This window comes from Python bivittatus, unplaced genomic scaffold (genome assembly GCF_059951505.1).
Source record: "Python bivittatus isolate LINGU-HERP-01145 unplaced genomic scaffold, Pbiv_v1 ctg000070_np1212, whole genome shotgun sequence".
In the NCBI taxonomy this organism is placed as follows: domain Eukaryota; kingdom Metazoa; phylum Chordata; class Lepidosauria; order Squamata; family Pythonidae; genus Python; species Python bivittatus.
This window is the reverse complement of record NW_028277034.1, coordinates 867,193-893,486: the sequence shown is the minus strand read 5'-3', so window position 1 is coordinate 893,486 and position 26,294 is coordinate 867,193. Positions and strand designations below refer to the sequence as shown.

Below are 26,294 nucleotides of genomic sequence, written 5' to 3'. Positions count from 1 at the left end.
ATCATGTCAATTGATGTATACCTTTGTTTATTTAAGCAGTTTATTTGGGCAATTTATATGGCCACCCAACTCGCTCACGGTGACTCTGGGCAGCTTATAGAAATAAAACCCCAGATACAAATTCCTTTATGTCCCCCCACCCCCTAGCCACTGAGTTGATGGGAGTCAGGCACTACCACTCCTCCATTACCCACCCCTTTCACATATGGCCACTGATGTTGTTGGGTTTATTTATGAAACTGATATGGCTGCCCATCTTATATTCCATAATTCTCACAGCAACAATAAAAACATGCAAGAAACAATGAAAAAACCCAACATCCCCAAAACCAGCACCTAAAGCAACATTCCACAATAGCAAAAAGAATCATTGGGTGCCAGTTTCGCCCAGTCCCAATGCTTGGGGGAAGAGCCAGCTTTTCAAGGCCTTCCAGAAGGTGGGGGGGGGGGCTGTCAGATCTCAGGGAGAGGGTGTTCCACAGGGCAGGGGCCACTACTGGGAAAGCCCCTTTTTTAGATCACTAGATGACACTCTGTAAGGGAAGGGACCGGGAGTGTGCCCACTCTATCTGACCTGGTGGAATGGGCAGATACCCTTGGGGAGAGGCAGTTCCACAGGTAACCTGGCCGCATGCCATGCAGGGCTTTCAAGGTGGTACCCAGAAAAAAACTGGAAGCCAGTGCAGTTCACACAGCAGGTAAACTGAGGTGTACCCAGAACTGCATGTGCTGCTGCATTCTGGACCAGTTGTAATTTCCTGATAGTATTCAAGGGCAACTCCATGTACAGCATATTGCAGTAATCCATCTGGAAAGTGAACACGGCATGACTATCAACAAGGTTTCCTGGTCCAGGAATGGGCGCAGTTGGCCCCCAAAGTGCCAAAATCCCTCCTATCCATGGCTGCCCCCAAGCTTATGGCAAACAGCTGTAAGTCCAGGAGAATCCCCAAATTGCACAACTGGCAGTCACTGATTTGCAGCCCCTGATCCAGCTGAACAAGCAGGATGTGCTGGCCTTGAGATCACATGTACACATTTCAAAATGAAGATCTCCGTGTTGGCTGAGGTTGGTTCATATGTCATGCTCCTCTGCCTCCATGTTGTCCTTCCATGTGAATACACAAGACACAGGTTTTGTGGCTGTAGCAAGCAACCAGAAGATACCATACCAATTTTCTCCATTATTATAGTGCTGTTTTGTGGTGGGGAATGTCAGATTCAGCCCAGCATGGCCAAGCAGCGACACTGTTTCAGTTTCACTGCCACTAGTCAGTTTTGCCACCTCAGGAATAGGAAAGGAAAGAGAGAGCACACTGGCATGTTTCCGTGAGCATCCTCATCTCCCTAGAAGCCTGCCTCAGGCAACAGCCAACGGTTGATGACCAAATTGCCCAAACTCTGCCAAGCCAGTACATAGCTGCCAGCTGTACCAAAGTAATTTTGTTCCTGGAATCAGAAGCCAGCTTTCACACAGAAAATGGTTGAATGAGGGCCCTGGCAGATGCAGCACCTGTTGCTTGCATAGATTTAGTTCTTTTGGCCAAAAAACGTGGAAAATTTCAAGCTCCGTTTCATTGGGACATACAACTCTCAAGTTGCTTCTCCCTGGTTGCTCCTGATGGAACACTTTGGTTCCATCCTCAAAATCAAAAATATTTCCTGTTTCACACCCACCCCCCATACCCACCAATGGAATTCTCAGAGGAGCAGGCAGTTAATAGGCAGCTGGACTAGTAAAATCAATTATTTAGACACCTGTCCTCACAACGAAACCTTTACATACACTAAGCATCATAAAAGCTCTGTAGCTTTCCATAAAAGTTATTAAGATAGTTGAGTAATAAGATGTCTGAAGCAGTTTTTTTCAAACTCACTCAGACTGGAGAACCTTTAAAAAAACAAAAAATTTCCCAACCCCCTGACCAAGAGGCAAAACTTTGGGATAGAAGATTGGCTGCATTCAAGTGAACTTCCCCCCCCTTAGTCTCTGATGGAACCCCATCAAGTTCTTGCAGACCCAAGGGTTTCTCCAGTTTGAAAAGTCCTGGTGAAAGGTGAAGGAACAGATTGCAGCCGGTCAAACTAGAAGATACACTGCCCATTTCCCATTGTGCTTAAACCATTCTAGCACATTCAGAATGCCATGTTGTTCATTATTGCAGAATGACTTTCTTCAGCGGCGTTTTTAATGTTCTTCTTCTAAACTGGTTCCAGTTTCTTCTTTTTGGCCTTGTATATACTCTACAAATAAAAAATCTCACAACCAATCTGAATGACAGAAAGCAAGAACTTGGTCACGCCCTGGAGCCTTATTGATCAGTCACTCTAATAATCTCCTCCTCTCCGCTCACACTTAAACAGGGCATTCCTAGTAACCAAAAACTGAATAGTTATCAATTCCAAATTATAGAATGGCTTACACAAACATTCACATTCACAGAGTTTTACTCCTCTGACACAGTCATCTGGAGGAATCAGTGATATTATATGAAACTTTAAGTCCTTCAAATGGCTTACTTAGGCTTGGCATTCATACAAGCTTTAAGCAAAGGGGGAAAAAGTGAAGTAGAAAAAAGCCACAATTATAATCATGATCACTTTATTAGATAGAGATCTATACTCAAGAAAATACATGAAATTACCATATTGACTCAGGACAAAGGAAATCTTAGATGTTTCAAAACTTCAGATGATGCATCAACTATTAAACTCATATTGCTGACCTACAAAGTAATTCCTTTCATAGGCGTGCTCCTGAGATCATGTTCCCATTGAATCTACCCATATCCACAATAATGCCTATGAACCTGGATCCCAACCAATTATCTCATTTTCCTCAGCTGGACACATCTGGAAGACAATGCAGTGCTGCTGTATAATTTCTGGATTTCGGCAATTTGTGCTTGCTTTTTCCTTCCTACTTGAGTTCTTTAAACAGTGTTTCCACAACTAAAACATTTTCCGTAAGGTTTGCTTGCCTGCATTGGCAATTGTCACTGTGAAATATTATCTTAGTTGCATGTTCTGGTTCAGGATGACTCACAGTGCATTCATTTCTCTAGAGCAGCTTTTCCTATCAAGAAATTAATAAGCAAGACTACCCCTTCACACACACCCCATAACAATAACAAAAAAAGACTGAACTTGCTTTGACTATTTCTTCCATACCAAAATAAAATCTAGTTTGTCAGAGTACACCAAACAGATTCCCTCTCCTTAATGCAATTATAACAAATGAGGTAGACATTTGGTTGCATTCTGATTTACAGCTGCTTCACCCCGGCTTCACTGGCAGGCTTCCCACTCTCGCAGCCTCCCACTTCCAAACAAACAAAACTTCTGCTCTGTACAATTTTATACTGAGGGCTCTTCTCTATGCCCTTACTTAAATAATATATTTGAAGCTAAACGTACTATCACAAGAAAGCCGTTTGCCTTTGCATCTTCCACAAAGATCTTGACGATGAGGTCTCTTGGGATCCACGTGGCGCAGTTTCACAGGACAGGTACATCTGGTCTGCTTGCAGCTCTGAAATTGAGACACAAAAGCAGTAACTGAAAATGAAAGTGGCCTGGATCTGTGCATACATGCCACAGGAACAAACGTCTGACAATGGAGAACACAGTTGGGATCACTTTTTCTGTATTTATACTGTTTGGTTGCGAGTGGGATGACTGATTGCATTTTATCGATACATCTACTCCAAGGAAATGGTAAATTTCCTGAATGATCAAGATCAGTGTTCCTAAACCTCAGTAATTTTAAGATGTCTGGATGTCAACTCCCAGAATTCCTTAGCATGCTGGCTGGAAAATTCTGGGAGTTGACATCCACAAATCTTGAAGTTGCGAGGTTGAGGAAAACTGATCTAGATGGTTGTCACAAAGCTCAAAACCCCTCCTTGCTCTCACATGGCCCAACAGGAGGGAAGCCTTTATATGAGTCATAGGATGTGGTGCTAGAATGGACAAACCAAGTAGTCATGTGTGTGAAGTTATATGAATGCTCAGTTATGTGAATGGTCCCTATGTTTAAGAATTCCTGCAAAGAGAGGAAGCCTGTCTCACACAAGCACAAAGGGAGGGGTGGCTCCACTGCAGCCTAGCTTTGCTGCTTTGTGTGGGAGGGGCTTGGAGCCCACCTTTTTTCCTGTTTCCCTCATTTTCCTTCTCCTCCCCTCATGGCTCTCCACGAAGTAGGAACGAATCCTCTCTCCTCCTCATGGGTTTTGTATTAACATTTAACAACCCCAGCAAAGAGTTATGGGCCCAGCGTATGAGCCCAGGAGGTTTCTTTGGTCTTACAGCTAAGAAACTGCTTGCATATTTTAAAAGGCTCAGTTCAGATTTCTTTTTCTCTCTCTCTCCTTTTAACAATGGAGAGGGAGGAGGGGCTTCCCCCCATCCCGAAGCTGAATGAAGATAATTTTTCAGCTTGGCTATACAGACTAAGGCTACGATTGGACTTTCGGGACAGCCCAGATTGTTTAGATTCCCCTCAACCACAACCAGGGGATTCTGAGGAAGCCAAGAGATTATGGGAACAGAAGAACAAAAGGGCCATGATTTTAATTTCTAGTTCGCTACCTGATCACAGACTGGCAGAAATAAAAGATCTTCCCACTGCCAAAGAAATGATTGAGAACCTGAGGACATTATATTTAGAAAATGATGATCAGAAGATTATTTCGTTACTGAGGGAACTGATTGCATCTAGTTTTTTAGAAGATTAGGATATTAACGAGCATTTATTGAGAATGCAGTCTATCTTTGAAAGGCTGAGCACAATTCAAAATCTCATGAATGAAAGACTAAAAATGGCTTTTCTACTAAGCTCATTACCTGACAAATATTATCCTTTTGTAGCAGCGCAGAATTTACAAGGGATGAATTTGTCGCAGTTGTTTGGAGCAATTAGAAGTGAAGTGAGAAGATGGAAAAATTGTTTGTATTTCCATGAAAAGTCAACAAAAGACATGGGTGACCTGGCAGAAAAAGGGAAACGTGAGCAGAAGCCATTGATTGCTCATCAGCACAACAATAAACCCATTGTTTGTCATTCCTGCAACAAGCCAGGGCACATAGCTAGATTTTGTAAAAGTAGAGACAAAAAGGATTTTTCAAAAGGAAGGCATTCCAAGGAAAAATTAGCTCTGCATACAGTTTTCAGAGCAGAAAATGCTCTTGGAGCTAATTCTAATGAAGCCAAAAGTCAATGGATCTTAGATTCAGGTGCAAGCCAACATCTTTTTCGGAACAGAGATAACGTTAGTGAACTGAATGAAGAGCCACAAGGGAACATTGCTCTTGCTGATGGGAATTCCATCTCAATAAGAGGAAAAGGCAAAATACCCTTGAGATGTTTTAATGGAGAAAAATACAAAGACCTCATAGTGACAGATGCATATTATGTACCACGATTGACAACCAATTTGCTGAGTGTGCAATCATTAAACAGAAAAGGTTTCAATGTGATGTTTAAAGCCAATAGAACATGTGAAGTAACCAGTGGTAGGCAGATTTATGTTACAGGCTTTGAGAAAAATGGAGTGTACCAGGTGAACTGTGAACAGCCACCACCAGATGTCAGCCTCACGTGCCAACAGCAGCAGAGAAAGGAGGACATCAGCGCCACCATATGGCATAAGCAGTTTGCACACAGGGACTTTGATGCAATTTTTAGAATGAAGAAGGAAAAATGGTAAGAGACCTTGAACTAAGCAATCGCGAAAAATACCAGTCAAAGGGAAAGACGTGCAACTAAACCACTTGAACTTATCCACACTGATTTTTATGGACCTCTTCAAATGTCAGGTGAAAACAAATACATAATGTTTTATAGATGATTTTTTCAGGTATTGTGTAACCTACCTGATGAAGTCCCAAACTGGGGATATGCTGAAGACATATGTTGCTATGGTAAGGAATAAATTCAACTGGACCCCTCAAACCTTGCAAAGCGACAGAGGCAGTGAGTTCATTTCTAACACCATGCAGACATACCTAACAAAACTAGGCATAGAGCACAGATCAACCACTCCTTACACACCAGAGAGTAATGGAGTCGCAGAACAAAAGAACAGATCATTGATGGACATGGTAAGGTGTATACTGTTAGAGGCAGATCTACCTGACAAATACTGGGCAGATGCTGTTATCACAGCTACATACTTGCAAAATAGATTGCCAGCCAGAGCCAATAAGATAATGCCTTTTGAGCTTTGGCATGGGCGAAAACCAAGTGTCAAACGTTTAAGAGCATTTGGATCCAAGGCCTATGCCCACGTACCAAAAGAAAGGAAATCCAAACTAGACCCTAGAGCTGAAAAAGGGGTCATGATTGGCTATGCTCCAGGAAGCAAGGGATACAGAATCCTGAACCCAAAGACGGGAAGAGTAAGTGTATGCAGAGTAGTATACTTTGATGAGAGGGAGAGAGGCTGCTGCACTCAGGTGGATAATGACTGCGGAGAAACCAGCAGCAGCAGCTACCAGCCTGAGAAGTTCAGCCTAACACCAGAAGACACAACCACACCAACCCAGAGGGAGATGGAAGTCCAGGAAGAGACTCCACCAGAGACAAATGATGAGGCCAAGGATGCAGAAGAGAGCGAACCACCAGTCGTCGCTCCTGAAGCTGCTCTGAGACGCTCATCACGACCCAACAAAGGAGTTCCAGCTGACAGACTTACCTACCTCGCAAGGTCGTCGCTACCAAGCGAACCCGCATCGTGGATGAGGTGCTGCAAATGCCAGCAGATGAGGCAAGTAAGTGGAAAAGGGCAGCACAGGAGAAGCTAGATGCTCTGTACAAGAACAAAACATGGACTTTAAACTACCAAAAGGCAAGAAGGCCATAGGTTGTAAGTGGGTGTTCAAGGCAAAACAAGATGAGAATGGCGAAGTACAAAGGTACAAGGCCAGATTGGTAGCAAAAGGCTACTCACAGAAATTTGGACAGGACTATGATGAATGTTTTGCTCCTGTTGTGAAACACACCACAATTAGAATGCTTCTAAGTCTAGCAGCATCCAGGAACATGGACGTCGAACACTTAAGATGTTAAAACTGCATTTTTATATGGGGAAATAGAAGAACTTTACATGACACAGCCTCCAGGCTTCACTAATCCCAATACCAAGCATCTCGTTTGGAAGCTTCAGAAGGGGATTTATGGCCTGAAGCAGGCGGCCAGAGCATGGAACAAGAAGTTAAACGAAAAACTTCTTGACCACAGTTTCATTCAAGGAAAAACTGATCCCTGCCTATACACAAGACACAGAATGGGAGGGATGTGTATATACTTTGTTATTGTGGCAAATAATTAAATCACCCACATAACAAGAGGGACTTTAATGATATTATTTCTCAACTAAATAGAAAAGTAAAAGTGAAGCATCTGGCCAATGCCAGCTACTACTTAGGAATACAGATCAAGAGAGAAGAAGATGGGAGCTTTCTTCTAAGTCAGAACCAAAAGATCCTAGAACTATTGGAAAGCTTAGAATTGCAAAATGCCAATCCTGCGCCTACACCAATGGAGACAGCTTTCCACAAGCAACAAGAACCCAGCGATCTCCTACCAGAAAAAATGAATACAGAAGTGCCGTGGAAAAATTGTTCTATCTAGCCACCACCTCTAGACCAGACATTGCAGCTGCAGTGGGCATGCTATGCAGAAAGACAAGCATGCCCACACAGAGAAACTGGACTGGTGTCAAGAGGGTGGGAAGGTACCTAAAGGGGACCATGCACCTAAAACTAAAACCACCAGTCACCGAGAATCCTAGTGTCAGAACCTGCATCACCCAACTGTTGTTTTCCATTGTATTGCATTCGTTGGGAGTTGGATTGATTTGTTTCTGCCACTTGTAAATAAGGAGGGGGGTGGCTGTTAATGGTTGTAAGGGGAGTTGGGAAGCAGCTTAACCATATATGGGCAATTTAGACTGGCTTGATTGCCGGCCAGGCAGCTGGGGCCCAAAGAACCAGGAAGAAGCTCGGGGAGGAAGGAGAGAGGTCAACAACAGGTGAAGAGGAGTCACGACCCAGGCAATAAGGGGAGGGGGGATACATAGAGGGAGGTTTACCCAAGCCATTAGTTTTAGCAATGTTCTATTTACAAGCTGCATGTACCTCTTAATAAAGAAGTATTTATCTGACCCAAGCCTGGTTGTGTGAGAATGCTTCAGAACAGAGTTGGACATCGTGGACTTGACACCTAGACTAGTGGGATTCACAGATGCAGACTGGGCAGAAAACACTGCTGACTGCAAGTCCACTAGTGGCTATGTATTTTTCTATGGGGGTGGAACAGTGAGCTGGGGAAGTCACAAGCAAACCGCAATAGCAGAGTCCTCTGCAGAAGCAGAGTGTGTGGCAGCGACAGACGCATGTAATGAGACCGTGTGGCTTAGATTGCTTGCAGACATGGGCATAGACAAACCAACCCCTACACAAATCTTTGAAAACAATCAGAGTTGCATCAGACTTTCACAGTCAGAGAAAGTAGGTGGGAGAACTAAGCACATTGACAAGGGTTAATCAAACCAGACTACTGTCCCACAGGAAACATGACAGCGGACTTCTTCACAAAGCCATTGTCGAGAACCAGTTATCAGAAACTAAGAGAAAAACTAAATATTGTGGGACACAGAGACATTCAAAGTTGAAAAGAAGGGGTGTTGGAAAATATGGGGTTTCAACCAAGCCCGTCTCACACAAGCATAAAGGGAAGGGTGGCTTCACTGCAGCCTAGCTTTGCTGCTTTGTGTGGGAGGGGCTTGGAGCCCACCTTTTTTCCTGTTTCCTTAATTTTCCGTCTCTTCTCCTCATGGCTCTCCACGAAATAAGAATGAATCCTCTCTCCTCCTCATGGTTTTTGTAATAACATTTCACAACCCCCAACAAGGCAGACATTCTATTTGCCTCAATTTTACTACGTAGGAAAGTGATGAAGTATCCAGTGATGTGCTAATGCTCAAATCCCCCATATTAAAATGTATACACGCACATTCCAGCTGTTTTGATTCATAATACCAGTCTAAAAACCTTGGTTAACTGGGAATAATTTATCCATTCCAATTCAGTGAAAATATTCTGTTTCCATAAACTAGTATCACCTGTAATTAACACCAAAAATATTTCAGTATTTCTGTATCCAATTCTGATTGCTTTCTTTCCCCCCCAATGTGTATATCCTGAATGTTGCCTAATCTTATTACACATCTTCAGGTTAAAAAAAAACAAACTAAGATTTGAGCAAAACAGGAACACTAATTAGCAGTACCTAGTCAAGATACCACCATATATGTAGGATATCCATCAAATCATAATCTTCTGATAAATAAAATTAGGCAGGTGGCTCAGCTTGGCCCCACCAAATGAGATACCACAGCTTTATCATGTATGAGCACATACTTTAGGGAGACAAATGTACTCTATAGAGTAAAAAAATTAGCTATCCATATACCATCAAGTAAAAAAAAAAATCTAGATCTCTAAGCCTGAAAACCATTGTGCCCTCATCAACAGGTGGGCAAGTGCTTCCAAGATGTGTTTTGATTTACAGATCTCTGAATCCACTAATTAGAGTCAGATGCCAATCCACTAATTGGTGGCATCAGTCAGCTGACTCCACCAATTAGTGCACTGCTTGGTAGCGATCAACATGTCTTGATTTATCTCCCAAAATTAAGTAGCATAAGAACAGGTTCATACCTGGGTACTAGGGAATCTCAGGGCTAGATTGGGAAGTAAAAAAATCCCCGAAAGTAGCAGGAGCAAACCTGTTCCATTTGCTGCCAAGAAAACTATGTGGACCTTTCAAATTGGAGCTCAATTTGAAGGCACCTTTTACCTGCAGACATACACTTAATGGAATTAAGAAACACCACATGGCTGAGATCAAGAATTTCTTTTTAACATCAGAACAGCTGTTTACAAAAACTCCAGGGGCAAAAATGTACTGCTTGATTTCTCGCCCTACCTCCCATTTTGCTTCATTTCAGGGGCTTGGTTTAAAGGAAAGGATATAATACCTTTCTTTTTAAATAACTGATGAGAGAAACCATGCAGATCTAAGTGCATGCAGTGGAACCCAATGGACCTTCTACCTTAAATGGTGTCCTAAGAGCCACTGCTTACTTGGCAGGTAATATCCTCCACACGGTACGGGTTGTAAGATTTCTGGCAAGTTCGACAGAACTGCCTAAAGTAAACCTGTGAAAGGAAAGAGAAGATTAAGGAAATCCCTTTCCAGGGCAGGAGGATCCCTACCACCACCACTCCAGCAAACGAAGCCTATCTTGGGCAGTGTTAGGCTCCAGGGTTTAGTGGCCGTGATGTAGACAGATTTCCTGATGTTTCACCTGCAACTGTGGCTGGCATCTGCAGATCCCCTTGCCTCTGAAGATCCCAGCCACAGTTGCCACTTCCTGAAGTATCAGGAAGTTTGTCTACACCATGGTCACTAAATCCTGAAGCCCAACAGATTCCAGTTGTGAAAGCCTACACCAGTATAAAGCCTACCTTGTTTGTGCCCTGTACGCACCAGACGTAGGCGCTTTCCCATCGAATGTTACAGTCCTTGCAGTGGTAATAGCCATACTTCTGCTCTAGGAACTAGAAAACACAGCCATTAAAAAATACTATTTTAAGTCCTCCTCTGTATTCCTCTTAGAATATCTTTCCTCAACCTGATGGCCTGCTAAGGTGTTGGACTGGAACTCCTTCAAGTCCCAGACAGAATTCTTACAGGAGTTCTTATGCAGGTTTTGTACCAAATTCATTTATATAGTGGATTTATAGGGCTGCTCAACTCAAACAGTGTGACTAGGCAGTGTACATCAGAAAAACAAACAATAAACCAAAGGAACCACGTATCATTAAAGCAATCCTCACCTTTGGCAACTTTAAGGTATGTGGATTTCAATTCCCAGAATTCCCCAGCCAGAATTTTGGGAGTTGAAGTCCAAATATCTTAAAGTTGCCAAGGTTGTGGAACACTATTAAACCATACCCAATATATAAAATTCAAAATAGCAACTCAGCACAATAAGGAAAACAACCAAAATCCACTCAGCTGGACACATATGCATGAGGAAAAAGCCAGGTCTTAATAGCTTTCCTAAAGATGAACAGAGTTGGAGTATGTATTATCTAGTTAAAAGAATTATTAGATTAAATTATTAAAGTACAAGAAAAATATCAGTTAAAAACAGCTGAAACATTTAGAAAATTGGGAGAAAGACAAAACATTCATACATAGCATCCACCCCAGAACCACTTGAGTGAAGCACTGGATCTTCCATGGACAGCCAGGAAATATAATAGTAGCCAGCAACTTTAGCTGATCTTGAAAAGCCAAACACAGTTGAACCACCAGGAACCCCAGGATTGTCTCCTAATCTAGGAAGTTCAACCCCACTCCAGAAAGCAGCATCAACAAACTACTTCCATGTTGCTGCCAAGATAGAACAAGATGGACATTCTGAAGGGGCATAAGGCAATAAACTCAACTTTGGAGAGGCATTCCTGTTTTAGTACAAAAGCAACCAGATGCCTCTGAGTGTGAGAGGCTGCTTCAATCCTTTGGAAGCAAACTACACAAGATCTCTCATGAAGGTTACTTTAACTCTTAGCATTTTCTCAAAGTATTTCCCCTGGAAAGGGTATTTTAGTCTCACTCTGTTACATTCTATACCCACAACGGAACCCAATCCCACCTCTGATTTTGGCCAGTTAAATTTCCTCCAGGCAAGTTTTGCCCCAGTCAGACACCTCTTAGGGCTTACTTGCATGAGCAAGATGCTTCTCCACAATAATCAGCCTTTATTTAAGGAACCAGACCACCTCCTCTGAGTGCCATTTCTTCAGAAACTTGTTATGTCTGTGATCACAATAAACATTTACTTCCTATTCAGATACCATGTCAGAAGTTCCTATTCAACTTACCTTCCTCCCAACATTTCTGCATCATCTTCATTCTGTACAGAATATAACTATACAATTCCACTAACAGATCCAATCTTGATACTGCAATTCTGAGTCATCTACATATTAATTTTTTCCTCAGTTTGCTTCAAATTTTGGCTTTAACTTAATGCCCTAAATAGGTCCAGCAAATTACCCTTTGCTACATGAACTGATGGATGCACAATAAAACATTTCTGAAGCAGTACTCCAGATTGTCCCACTATTTCAGGGGAACACAAGAGACAAAGCTTTTTGGATTGCACTGCCCAGAAGCTAAGATTGTCCCACCAACCTACAGCAGTCTGCTTGTTTCTAAGATCACATATGACTAACAAGTCTGCTGTATTTCAGTGTTCTTTTGGATGCTGCTTCAGAACACAACCGCACCTCTGCCAAATTGGTTGTACATTTTGATTTATAGCTGTTGCACTTTCAAATAAGCTGGACACAGCACAGCTGGAAGATTACAGGAGTTGAACTATAACTTATTTGGAAGTTCTATGTTATAGAAAGCTATCATGTTAAGAAGGGATTTAAAAGTGGGAAATCATTTATTGTAATAATGCATTATAGATATTTCTGTTTACTGCTGCTTAAATCTGCTCAGAATATGGTGGATCAATTCACAGCAAAAGAGAAATGGAGGGTTAAAGTTAACACTGCATATTAGATGTATTCCTTTTACTTAAAATGCAAGCCCCTATCACTTTTGCTTAACAGAGCATTTAAGATTCTTATGTATATACATAAATACTAGTTCACACATCACATGCCATTCTTAACCAGTTTGTTGTCTGAGTCAAAACTGGCTGAGTCTATCAACACACAGTCATGAGCAATGGTTTACAACACACACTGGCTAAGTTCACACATCACACTATGCAACAAACAAGCAAACCATATTATGGCTTACTCTGATGTGCAAACCCAACCAGTCATAGAAATAAGCCAGAAAGTCTGCTAAACCAAGAACTTACAAGGCATGAATGGCACCAGGGAATCCACTACTGCTAGAATCTGAGAATAATCACTTCTACTTCTTCAACACCTGGACATTTCCCTCATGATGTGCTTGAATCAGCCAGCCCACTGTTGGGACTTGTGTCTGAGTCCTTATTCTGGTTCTCCTTCCCAAAAGAACAGAGAGAGAGGAGAAATCTGGCAGGTTCCTCCAAGACAACTTATTTAGGAAGACCGAATTCTAAGGACTAAGCTGTCCAATACCTTCACCATCACACTTTTTTTTTTTTTTTTTAAGCTAAAGGCAGACTTAGGTTACTCTCTTCTCTCAGCCAAATGGAAGAAGTGCCTCTCTGCCTACCAATTTCTCTTTTGCTAAATTCCCTGGATATAGAACAGCATTTCTCAACCTTGGCAACTTTAAGATGAGTGGACTTCAACTCCCAGAATTCCCCAGCCAGCATGTCAGCATGCTGGCTGGGGAATTCTGGGAGTTGAAATCCACTCATCTTAAAGTTGCCAAGGTTGAGAAACTCCGATATAGAAGCTTTGGATTTTAAGCCAAGTTCTCAAAGAAATAACAAACATGCTGTCACCTAAAGTCTATAGTCACAGTACCTTGTTTGGGCATACAGGAGTGAAGCGGGTCTCCCTGTCTAGCTTATGAAAACAGAGTTTGCTTCAGGCAGCCAGTTCTAGTAACCAGGGAGGTGGTCAAAAAAGGCAAGAGGGCAGCCACGACAGGCTATCGAAGGTACATCCGTTTTTCATGAGCGTGTGCACAATTGCGGCCGCCCTCTTGACTTTTTTGACCGCAGGCGCTACTGCAGGGGACTGTAGAAGGGGAGCTGGGAGCGGCACGTTTTATCCAAGCAGCCTGGCTGTTTAGGGTCACGCTCCGCAGGCTCGGGGCTTTCAAAACTTCGTTTAGCTTTCATGCGGAGGCTCCCTCTTCCTCTTCGACGAAGAAGCAGCCTCCAGGTTACCTCCACTTCACCGGGCTGCTGAGGACCCACCTGGAAGCGCACGCGGGTCTTGCTCGGCCCGGCCTCTTCCTGAACCGGCTGCGACGTCGCGGCTTTCCCGGTCTCGCCTTCCCGCTCCTCCTCGGCCACGCTGCCCGCCGGAGGCTTCGTCGGCGAGCCTTCCGCCCCGTCGGGGGCCGAGGACGGCTTCTCCCCCTCCTCGGGCTCGGCGCCGCTCTCCTCGGGTTTCTCCCAGCTGGCGCGGACGGCAGCGGACACAGCGTCGCCGTCGGTGCCCGGCGGCGGCGCAACACCGCCGGCGGGCGGCGACAGTTCCTGTGGCTCGGGCTCCTCCAAAAAGGTGGTGAGGCGGCGGGAGGCCACCGGCGAGTAGACGGCGATCGTCCTCGGGAAGCGCACGGGCCGCGCGGCGCCGCTGACCGGGCAGCCTTGCTCTTGCTCGCCGCTGGCAACCCGACGGCGCAACAACAGCGGCCGCGGCCCGAGCGAGCACTGCACCGAGGCGTCCTGGCGCGGGTTGACCTGGACGCCCACCTCCTTGGTATTGGCCTTGCGCAAACGCGGCGTCAGGTTGGGGTTCACCTGCGACAGGATGGCCTTCAGCTGCGCGCGCTGGTAGTTGTCGAAATATTCTGCCGCCGCCGCCGCGGCCGCCGCCGCCGCCGTTTCGCCGTAGCCGGAGAAGTACCCGCCCCGCTGCCGCCAGGGGCCCGGCCCTCCTTTGCCCTTCGGCGGCTGGTAGCGGTAGGAATAGGGGCTGTACGAGGGATACACGTAGCTCTCCATGGCTTCATCCACCAAAGTAGCCATCGCGCGCGCCCCGAGCCGGGGCTCCGCGGAAGGCGCTTAAATCTCTCGTGGGGCGGGCCTCCGGAGGCTGGCTCAGCTCGCCCCTTCCCCAACGAGTCACTCGGCACAGCTGTGCGCGCCTTTGGGTGGGCTGGCGGCTCTCCGTGCACGTGGGGGGGGGAGGGAGGGAGGGAAGCCGCAACCCGATTCATTCGTTCCGCGTACAGAGGCTTGGGCCGATCCAATCGTGTGCGCTTCTACATCGGGTTCCACTGTGTTTATGCTGTAAAAAATATAAGCTAACTCAGTTTAAACAGGGCTTCCTCCCAAAAGCGTCGAAGGAGATTGCCGTGTCACCGGGATTTACGCTTCGGGAAACGCACTAAAACTTGCTTCTGGAAAAACACGCAGAGGATCCAGCTGTTTTTCCATCTATTTTTGGATACCACAAGTTAATAGTGGAACAGACAGTTAATGATTAGTCTCAATTAATTATCATGCATTCCCATTACCCATTCCATTTGCAAGTATGGATTAGAAGGAGAAAGTGAAAGGAGTGCAATTCTATGATCAAACTGCACTGAGTTAATTTATGAAGTTCATATTGATCGGGTCTGGCTATAAATGAAAGTACATTGCTTTGAATCAATGGCATAAAAACTAAACTAGGTACACTGAGTATGTGCTTAGTAGATGTTGCTTAGGATTCATTCAATCAATTGGGGGGCTCTAATATTGATTTTTGCAGAGATCCCATACATGTTATTGTCTTTTTGCTTCAAGATTTAAATTATATCTAACAATAGTACAAATATTCTAGAGATATTAAGCTGCAGTTTGGTTATATCATAAATACCTTTAGACTGTTGTGATTTGAAACAACAGAATTTACTTCTGAGCAGACATGCATATTTGCCTGTTAGTTAAGAAATTCCATTGAGTTCAGTGGAATACTTTTGCCTGATATATGTACTTGGAGTTACAGCCTTGATGACACTACCCGCCCCCCCATCCTAGATCTGTTTCCCTACTGAGCCTGTGACTCATAGGAACACATCATGCTTAATGCAGATTCTTTACACACACACACACACAATACAGATTCCCTGCATTCAGAATATATCTCAGGAGGACTAGAAAGACTCAGACTGAGGTCTTGTTGCCGTTGAAGTAGGCAATAAGAACCAATGCAATGAAAGCGAATATGTGTAACCAATGGTTTTGTTTAAACAGATTCTCTCAAATCAATTTTCCTCTCCTGAATATCTCCCATAAAGAGTTAATTATACTAGGAAAACTTGTCATTTTTGTTACCTAGGTTCCTGTTCTTCTGATGGAAGAAGTAGCAGTTCTGAACTCTAGATGAGGCAGACAGTCTCAGATAAATTCCTTAACGGCTTAGCATATTTGCAAGTAATTTAATCAGTCATAAGTACACACATTAGTTCAATCTTTCCATGTACACAGAAGCTGAATAATATACAAGATACACAACTTGGTTTTTTAAACTGCAAATATAGTTGGTGCAGTAGATTTACATTTGTCAAATACAGGCACCTTTTATCAATTTGTCCTTCTTTCCCCTTCCCCACATCATTTTTCAAAACTACTTTTGAATGTCCCCACATTCATTTCTGTTCCTTTGTCTTTTGTGGTGTGCCAGTGTGGTGATGACATTGTTTTTGAGAACAGGTTGAAGAGATTTATACAGATGATGTGCAATTTGTGAAAGCCATTACTTGCATGTGTGATGAGAAAATCAACATTACAACAAATGCTTTGGGGCCCTGTTTTTCTCCTACTTGGCAGGCCGGTTTATTTGAACACAGGATGTCCTTTTAAGATCTTCTCTTCATCTAGAGGACAGTCTGTGTAGGTTCTATGACCACTGACCCATGATCCTCAGCAATTACTGTGCCATAAGAAATATCTGGGACTTCCTCTTCCTTGAGTTTCTTGTAAGAAATGTCTGTATCCTCTTCGTCTCCTCCTTGAGGTTCTTGCTTGTAGAAATCCTTTCCATATATCTTGTAAGCCAATACAAACAGGCCTGCTTCAGCAGCTTGGAAGAGGGCATAGAGCAGAGGAAACATATACATGCTCCCAATGAACTGTGGGGGGAAAGTCAGCTTGAGTATAGCAGTACAGAGTTGTACGTTCTGGCAGCCAGTTTCCAAAGATACTGTCCGCTTGCAGTGTGGGGGCAAGCGAAATAAGGTTGCTATCCCATAGCCACAGCCGTAACCTACCAAGGGCATCAGCACAGCTACTACGTATACAGTGGCAGGAATAGTAGCCAGAAGTTCAGGACCCAGCATGGTACCCGTGAGAATGAAAAGGATCACCAAAGTCACCAGGAGAGACCACAAGGAGACCTAGGAAAGAAAGAACTGGATGAAGAAGAATGCTGTTTTGGTATACAGCTGTACTTAATTGTGTCAGTTAGAATCAGACAAGGCTACTTAAAATGCATAGGCAACATTCAGAAAAGAGAAGGAAAGGCATAAACCATCCAGGCTGACAAAGTGATTGATACCACAGCCAAGACAAATGAACTGCAGAGTTACATTAATTGCTAGAGTTACCACATTAGCAGGTCTGGACGGAGGGGTGTCAAAAGAGATGAGAGGGCAGCCACAGCCATGTGAATGACGTCCTGCCCCACCTGGAGTTTTTGTGGGCCAGATTTCATGGGCCTAGTTTGGGGAGTGTTGGGAAGTGTCAGCAGATCATTCCCCTCTAGTTCTTACGCAGCCTTTTCATAGGTTCCTCATTGCCTCCCCTTGTACAACCACTTGGCAAGCTGCCAATGAAGAGGAGCGAGCAGAGGGGAGAAAAAGAAGAGATGTTAACCTTCAGATTTATTCTGAAATTGAAATACTAGACTTCAGTATTTTATTTGGTGAAGAAGATGCATACTTTGGTTAACCCATGTTTAAGAGATTCTGAAATGTGTTCTTGCCTTAAGACATGGCAGCCTCACTTTTTCTCATTACAGTGTCAAATAACTAACCAGGGTGTTAAACTAGGATTTTGCTAATCTGCCAGTTTTTCTGTGTTTCTCAATATCAATCATTCCCTCCCACCCACCTGGATCTGAGAGAACTGATTGCCCACCAATTTGTCCCTTTCAATTCTTCTGCTCTACAGGACCTAGCTAAGACTGGATCTGCCTACTGCTTCTCTGGGATTATTTCTGCCCTTCTGTGTATCCATATATTTCCTTACTTTGCATTATTTTAAACTTGGGAAATGTCCAAATGATATGGAGGAGCAAGCTAGAAAAAGTCCTTCAGTCAGACCCTCCCCATTTCTGCTGCAGGGCCCTGGTTGGTGGGAGTTTTCTCTGCAGCGTGGTAACAGTCTCTAAGAACTGGCACACTCACAAATGAGGACAACATTAATTGGCAGTGATTCAGAAGATACACCATAGAGGCAGGATGAGAACTGGCAATGGGGACAGCAAATTTTTATCCTGGGGTTTTGGGCTGATCGAGTTTTGTGGCAAGATGGGGAAATAGCACTTTAATAGCACCACTCAGGATAGGTAGAAAAACCCACTATTTGAGTAGCTTGTAGATCTGAGAAAGATATAAACAGTACAACACATAATGCTTAAAATAGTTTAAAACCCTATTATTCAATGCAACTGCTCATCCTTTTCAAACAAAAGGGTGCTACTGTGGAAATCCCTGCCTTTATTCTCTCAAGGGGAGCCCAGGAAAAAAAGTAAAACCCTTTTGCTTTAACCACTCTATAATCCCTAACAGAATTTGGTATTGATAGATGTTAGGGTTCTCTTTTTGGTTTTTTTAATATCCAGAATTCAACAAATAAAGCTTTACTTTTCACTGCATCTCCTTACAGAACCTTTATAACTTTTGCCTCTGGACTAGCCCTATAACCCAAGAGGTTATTCCAAAGGAAACAATTTGGTAGTGGCATCTCTATGTAAGTAAATTTATGCATCAGTTAATGCCATACTCCTTAAATATATTGATCTAAAGTAGTGTTTCTCAGTCTTATCAACTTTCAGATGTGTGGACTTTAACTCCCAGAACCCCCCAGCCAGCATGCTGGGGAATTCTGGGAGTTGAAGTCCACACATCTTAAAGTTGCTGAGGTTGAGAAACATTGAACTAAAACACAGATAAAACGATTTGACATTGAAACTAGCTCACAGGTAGCATTGGGAATAGTGACTTTTGCAAACTTTATCTTATGATGTATAAAGTATGTCCTACACTATGTAGCAAAAAACCCCTAATCTTGCTCTACAAACTGTAGTTCTAACAGTGTGACTTTATTATTGTTGTGAATGTATAGTTCTGCTATTCTGAGGGAACTTTTCTTTATCAAGCTTTGCGTCTCAGATATAAGGAAATAAGTCTTGCTAGCTAAGAAGCTATATTTGGGAGCACACAAGCCAAGACGTAGTTTTCAAATTCCCTTCCATTGTTGTTCCGTAAGTTTTTTGATTCTGGAAGCAGTGGACCACTGTCAAGATCAGTAGGCATTGATAGCTGTGTCTTTCATAAACGTAGGCCGTCCCCTTTTAAAACCACTTAATTTAGAGACTATCACCTCATTTGACAGCTTCCCAGATCCTCTATCAGTTGGCTCCTGAGTGACTTCTGCCTGCCCACTGAGCCTCCAGATCTTCTTGGTTTACCAAAGAATTGTGGGCCATGGAACATGTTGGCAAATGTCTAGAGTGACAAAGTGTAAATCTAGAAGCAAATATAGACAGACTTTGCTTTGAGCTCTCTGGGAAGTCTATATTGTGGCAGTGTTAGAAAAAAAAAAATAGTTTTTCTATGCCTCCTGTATGAAAATCACCTCCGGGAGCTGTTTCATGGAGCGCAGGGGCTGATACTGCCTGATAGGGTTGTGGAACTTCTCCTTATATCATTGGTGGAGAATGGTGGAGGCTTCATGAATTTTTTTCACAGATGCTTGAGCTGTATTGTTGGATTCATTTCAACCTGTTGAGTATGGATAGGATGCTTGAATGAGTTTGGGCCACTATGGCTCCCTCAAAGGGGGAAGGACTGCCTGTCTGGAAAGAGGGGGTGATGTAGCCCCTCCTCAAGAAGTCATAGCTAGATTCCTCCTTTTTTCTAAGTTTAGGTCAGTATCTTACTGACCATTTCTGGCCAAGGTCATTAAGAAAGGTAAGTTGTTAAGTGGGGTAGAACAAATCCAAGCGCTCCTGGAAGAAACTGATTTCCTACATTTGTTTCAATTTGGTTTTATACCAGGCCATATTTTCTCAATCTGTAACTTTGAAGTTGCTCACCGCTAGGACTATTTTTTCATGAATGTCTCTGTAATTTAATTTTCCATTTGAAGATTACACTGAGATAACCATCGGCTGTCTTCATTCCACTAAGTCTCTATAGTGCTAATAATACCTACATTCTCCTGCAGCATCAATACTTATCCACTGAACATTTGCATAGAAATACTGCCTGTCACAAACGTATGTCTTCAACTGAATAACCCATTACTCAGAGACTCTGTTCACGAGAGAAAGAAGGTATTTTGTCATCTTTCAAGAATTGAGTCTCTTCTTTCTTTAAATTATGCAGTCTTTTTCTGGAATCGTCCTTCTCCACGATAGCAGAGAGGTTTAACCACCACTGGAATGGGATGACACTATATTCCAACCCTGATAGCCTCGTCCAGGACCACTTTCAAAAAGGCAACACTATCATTTTCTCACCATGCAGCCATCAGTGAAGTTTTGCACCTTTATATCTTCTGGGTGGTGGTTGTGTGACATGATATAACTTGTTATAAAAAATATTTGGAATGAAAAATTATTGCAGTGGGCATTTGCCTCTTTCCCTTTTTCAGTCTATAAACCAGCATATTCATTGATGGCCGTATAATAATTGCTATCACTAGTACAAGTAGCAGTAGCAGTGGCAAAGTATGATAATACTTGGCCAATAAATATACCATATATTACTTAAATTTCTTTGATTGTTCTATTCTTGGTACCAGTTGGTTTAGTCTGTCAAGACTTCCAGTTAAGGAATGTTGTATTAACTGAGTCTTATGCTTATTTTGAACTGGAACAGAATTCTTACATATGCTACATGCTTCACTTAACATTGTTGCATACATATTTTGGTTTTCTTGGATAAGACTGGGAAGAGGAACAGTGCCCTCCCCAAATGATTCTAATTCTCACCTGTAATATTGGACCTGGGTCTACATTACATTTTCCTCTACTATTCGTTAGTCCAAACAAGTATCTGTTCAGATTTCAGTCAGACTATAAATAGTACGTTATTGTCTTCAGTCTTTCTCAGATCAGTAACTTCTATTTAATGAGTTAGTTAATTATACAGCCTTCTATGTCCTCAACAAATTTGGATGCTTGCTGGCACAGTTCAAATTTTTGCCCCTGATTAATGCTCCATAATTAACATTAAATTCCTCTTGAACTAAGAACGGCAGATAATGTCAGCCCAAATGCATTAAATGCAGGGGAAACATCCCAACTCCACCCTGATCTCCTGTGTCCTCTGAGTGTGCATGTGACGACCATGAGCCAGGTCCAGAGGAAGAGCATCAAATCCAGAAAGAAGGAAGGAAGGAAGGAAGGAAGGAAGGAAGGAAGGAAGGAAGGAAGGAAGGAAGGAAGGAAGGAAGGAAGGAAGGAAGGAAGGAGAAGGTATGGAGTTTGTATTTTTTCTTGAGGTTTATTTTTTTTAATTTTCCCTCTGTGTTTGAAAGAGTTTTAGAGGTAAAAGGAAGATTCTTATTGTAGGCTGGTAAATAGGAGCCTAATTTTTTGTGGAGGATGAAATAATGAGACAAGGAACAGAAACAAACATGCATCAACTGGATTCGCTGGCATGTTTGCCAGGAATAACTTCCAAAATCCATCATGTATACCAACTATTATTCCTTCCTGCCCCTCTACGTGGTCATGGAAATAAATAATACTGCTAGGAGCACCTATAATCATGTCATGGTGGACTTTGAAGTTTTAAGAAGGAAACTCAAGAACTAGCAACTCAGGTTATAATTCCCATCCACCCTTCTGGTTCATATTAAGAGGTCTGGGAAGGAATGGAAAGATACAGCAAATGAACAACGTGGCTACAGAAACGGTGTTAACAGGAGAACTTTGGTTTCTGGAGCCATGATCATGCTTTCTGGATGAATGATTCCAGGAGCAAGATGAGTTACAAGGACTGGGAAGAATATGTTTTGTCAAAGCATGATGAACTTGATTTCAAAATCATTCAGTGGAATCCTGTCAGGGGCTGGAGGTAAAAACCCTGAAGTAAAATCGTCAGATTTGTATTCTTTAGGAGGAGGAGAATGACTGTACAGGGGCCTGTTACTTTTGAATGAAAAATTTAAAAATCGGCTCCTAAGGTTTATGGCCTTTGTTGACTTTTCACAAAAACCCTTGAGAATGAGAAATAAATAAGATGAACTTTAACTTTAGGTAAAGGAAAGGCAAATGGGAATGAATGAAAACTTGTATGTAAAATAGGCTGTTTGCCAGGAATAACTTCCAAAAAATGGAATCATTTTTTATGACTGGAACCTAGCAATTTGTTCAAACGAGACAAGGCCACCCCTCATAATTCCTAAGGAATTAATTTGATTATACTTTGAGAATGCCTGGCTTAAAATAAGTAGAGAAACAAAACAAATAAGTGGCTGATGTTTACTGTCAACCATTACATCAGGGAGAAGCTACAGATAAATCCTTTCCAAAATCAATTTGTAGCTCAAGAAAACATGAAATAACAGTGACAGGAGACTTTAATTACCTTGACATCTGCTGGGAGACACACTCAGCTAAGCGTGAGCTCTCCAGGTAATTCCTAACATGTCTTGCTGACAACTGTGTGCTTCAGAAAGCGGAGCAAGACACAAGGGAACAGCAGGCCTTGACTTGACACTAATCAATAGGGAAGACTAAAGTGGAAGTTCCAGAAATGTTGGAGGAAAATGACTGTGTAATGCTGGAATTCTAGGCTTTAAAGAAAACTAAACCTGAGTATATTCAAATGCATACCTTGGATTTCAAGAAAGCAGATTTTAATAATTTCAAAGTAAAGGATTCCATGGCATGAGAAATTAATGGGAGTGGGAGGATGGGAGTTCCTTTAAAAAAGGTACAGTACTAAAGATTCAGTTGGAAGCCATTCCAATTGGGAAAAAAAGCCACCAATGTGGCTACAAAAAGCTTGATGACAAACTGAAATTAAAACAACACAGGTAGGACATAGAAGGAAGGGCAGGCTATTAAAAAATATAAATAGGTAGATGTGTCAGAGAAGCTAAAGTTTTTGCTATGAATAGCAAAAAGGATTTCATGTGAATTCAGAACAAATGGAAGAACGAAGAGTGTCCAGTGACAACTGCAGACCCCTAACATTTAACAAAGAAAACAGAACTATTCAACTTCTATTTTGGTTCAGCTTCTCCAGCAAGACTGTGTGTTCCACTATGTAATTATGAGGAGCAGGATGAAGGAGCACATTTGAAGCCCTAAGTTAACAGAAACATGGTCAGGGAAAAACAATATATTTTCAATGTGTTTAAACTTCTGAGACCAGGTGAATTGCATTCTGCAGTGCTAAAATAATTCGTTGATGTTCTTGTGAACCTTTATATATTATCTTTACAAAATCTTGGGGGAATGGGTAAAACGCCAGATGACTGGAGAAGGGCAACTGTTGTATCTATCTTCAAAAAGATAGGAGGATTCAGGGGACAAGAGATCAGTCAGTCTGAGAAGATTTTAGAGCAAATTATTTTGAGACAATCTCCAAGCAGCTTGAAAATAACATAGTAATTACTAGAAGTTGGCAAGATGAGATCAGAAACAGATCTTAGAAGCTAAATTATCTGGCAAGTGGGGTGCATCCTCTCCATCAAGAAGCAATTTAGAAAGAGAATCAAAGGCCCAAGAGGCACTACCTTAATAAACTCACTGATAAACAGTGGCTAAAGGACCCATACCCAATTTCCAGGATTCTGTACCTGAAGCCGTTCTTCTCTTCAATAAATCTGACAAATTAGATTCTGAGAATTTAGCTTTTTCGGTTCTGAGTGTATGGTAAGACGTTGACAGATGAGATGCACAAGATGAGGAGGCTTCTTTAGTTACTCAGGTGGAGGGGTCAGAAGCACGGGGTAAAGAAGACAGTTCTGCCACTTAGCTTACCTTCAGAAGAACATCTGCCAGCCTTGTGTATCTGTAGCGGATGAAAACCCCAAGACCAATGGGAAGCAGAGTGCTGCACAAGGCCAGGGTGACAGCCCCCAGAGGCAACAGGCGCACTAGTGGGGTGTTGATCCAAGCTCGGCTATAGATCCACAGACAAAGAGGCATCAGGACCAAGGCAAGCAAGGTGGAGGATGTAGTCATGATGATACTGTCAGGAAGGAAAGAAACATCACTGGGTCCAGAACACAAGAAAAGCAGCGTCCTGAAGCCCCTCTGCTCTTCCTCCACTTTTCCTGAATGGGTCAGTTACTCTCATTCCTTGAACTGGCAAGAGGCAGCTGCATTTAATCTTGTTTGCAGAATTCAGACTCTTTCCCTGTATACCCTTTTTGCCGCCTCCCAACCCCAGTATGCCCTGCAAAGGAAGAGAGAAGGGGGCCATTTTTCACAGGGAAGAAACTTGTTTTGCTCAAAACCAGTGCATAATATCTGCTCTCATAGCAGAACTGTGAGTTCCCCCTGGTGCAAGTTCTACACAGGGACATTATCTCGGTTTCCAACACTCTGTTTTTCCTCCTCTTGTTCTCTAGAAAATAATGTCACCCGCTTATCACCTCCCCCGCCCCCAGCTCTTAGAAGCATTTTTTTTTTCAGCTGGCAGGGAGCGGCTGGCCATTCCAATCAGATTGGAAGAGTCTCCCAACCTTTCTTGTTCATGTTGGCAAGGAAGATCCTTTATTTATTTAAGATTCAAGACATTTCAATCCTAGTTTCCCCCCTCCAAAAGGATAAAAAAGGAAGATGAGACATATAACAGCACATTAGCAAACTACAAGCAACCAGAAAAGACACAGGGAAAACCCTGAAACATATTTCAACAGAGAGATAAGAGGAGAGAGAAGCAAGAGCTTAGCAGTTCTCAAAAAATACATACTAGGAGAGAGATTTCGCATCTCTGTAGGGATACATTCCTGGCATCTACTCCTGCACTCATCTGTCTAGTTTCACTGATGCTTCATTTATTGGGGAAGAGGCCAGGGGTCAAGTCTGCAAAACCCAAATCCATGAAATTCTGGGCAATATCTGGCAGGGACTCCCAAAAGACATAAAGAGCAGGAAGGCATTCAACAGGTGGTGCTTTTCCCAATCTGGAGAAAGCGCTTGTGAAGGAAACATCAACCTTACCCTTGCTTGAAAAGACAGCTCCTATCCCAACCTCCAGATGCCTGGCGATCTTTTTCCCGAATTTCCCCACTGGAAAACGTGGGAAAGGCGTTTGCCCAATGCCAGCATTAAACTTCCGGTTCCTTAGCAGGACCCGCATCCCATTTTAGCAGCTGTGCGATCCTTAGGATAGGCTAGAGTGCCTTCTCTTTCTGTCACGAAGGGCGCCACACCTGTGGAATGTCTGACTGCCGTTCCGTGGTGAAAGCGGACCGGAGCCCCGAGGCCAGAGAGCGGGGCAAGAAGCGCCTCCACGACGGCCCCCACCCGCCTCCTGTCCTACCTGAGGTTCATGTCTCCGTCGACCAGGAGGGACATGAGGTTGGAGAGGTTTCCTCCGGGGCAGCAGCCGCAGAGCAGGACGGCCACGGCGGCCACCTCGTCGAGGGCAAAGAGGAGGGCCAGCAGGAAGGCCAGCAGGGGCATGAGCCCGAACTGGCAGAGAAGCGCCAGCAACAAGCCCAGGGGCCGCCTCAGCTGCGCGCCCAGGTGGCTCAGCTCCACGGTGCACCCCAGGCCCAGCATGGTCACGCACAGCGCCAGCCCCACGAAGACGCTCAGCCCGTGGTTCAGCGCCCCGTCCCAGAAGGGCGTCCCGCCGCCCTGGCCGCCTTCCGGGGGGGCGAAGCCCAGCGCCCCCGAGGGAGCCAGGCCGGGCCCGGAAGTCGCGTTCCCGCGCCCCTCGGGGGCAGGCGAGATGCACCAAGCGGCGGTGCGGTTCTCTGGCGCGGCGGAGCTGTCCATGGGCGGCGGCGGCGGCGCTTCTCCGTGGGCGCGTCCGCCTCGCTCAGCGGCTGAACCTCGAATTAGTGGCTCGGAGAGGCGGGCGCGTGGCTGCCTTCTGCCAGCCTGCCGGACGGTGGAGCGGGCAGAGAGCTGGACGTGAAGCGCGCGGGGAAGGGGCCACGGAGGCGGGCTGGAGGGCGCTCGGTCCCTCCGGTGTGAGGCTGCGGCGACGCCACGTCCCAGCCAGACCCGTTCCGTCCGTCGCCTCAGCGCCGCGCCTTTCCTCCGTGCAGCCGCAGCCGCGGCCGCCCCGAACGGGCGCGTCCCCGAGAAGGCCATTGGACGCCACCCGCCCAGCCCCAGGCTCTGCCCCCCGAGGGTGGATTTCTGGCCTCCCGGTGCGCGTCTCCAATAAGGAGAAA

At 43.9% G+C, this 26,294-nt stretch overlaps 2 protein-coding genes across 3 annotated transcripts; both read right to left on the bottom strand.

Annotated features, from left to right (window-relative positions):
• Positions 1–2,712: 2,712 nt before the first annotated feature.
• On the bottom strand, positions 2,713–14,825 carry ZAR1 (zygote arrest 1). The gene is made up of 4 exons (XM_088133255.1): positions 13,956–14,825; positions 10,534–10,626; positions 10,150–10,224; positions 2,713–3,532 (listed from the first exon to the last, which is right to left on the bottom strand). The coding sequence occupies exons 1-4, from the start codon at positions 14,733–14,735 to the stop codon at positions 3,389–3,391; spliced, it is 1,092 nt and encodes a 363-aa protein (XP_087989381.1). The 5' UTR covers positions 14,736–14,825; the 3' UTR covers positions 2,713–3,388.
• A 1,293-nt stretch (positions 14,826–16,118) lies between these two features.
• SLC10A4 (solute carrier family 10 member 4) lies at positions 16,119–26,194 on the bottom strand. 2 transcript variants are annotated; one of them, XM_088130599.1, is made up of 4 exons: positions 25,430–26,194; positions 23,920–24,130; positions 16,964–17,089; positions 16,119–16,825 (listed from the first exon to the last, which is right to left on the bottom strand). In XM_088130599.1, the coding sequence occupies exons 1-4, from the start codon at positions 25,888–25,890 to the stop codon at positions 16,571–16,573; spliced, it is 1,053 nt and encodes a 350-aa protein (XP_087986725.1). In that variant the 5' UTR covers positions 25,891–26,194; the 3' UTR covers positions 16,119–16,570. The 2 variants fall into 2 exon arrangements, with proteins under 2 accessions (XP_087986725.1, XP_007435002.2); XM_007434940.4 differs by having other exon boundaries at positions 16,119–17,089.
• Between the last annotated feature and the right edge of the window lie 100 nt (positions 26,195–26,294).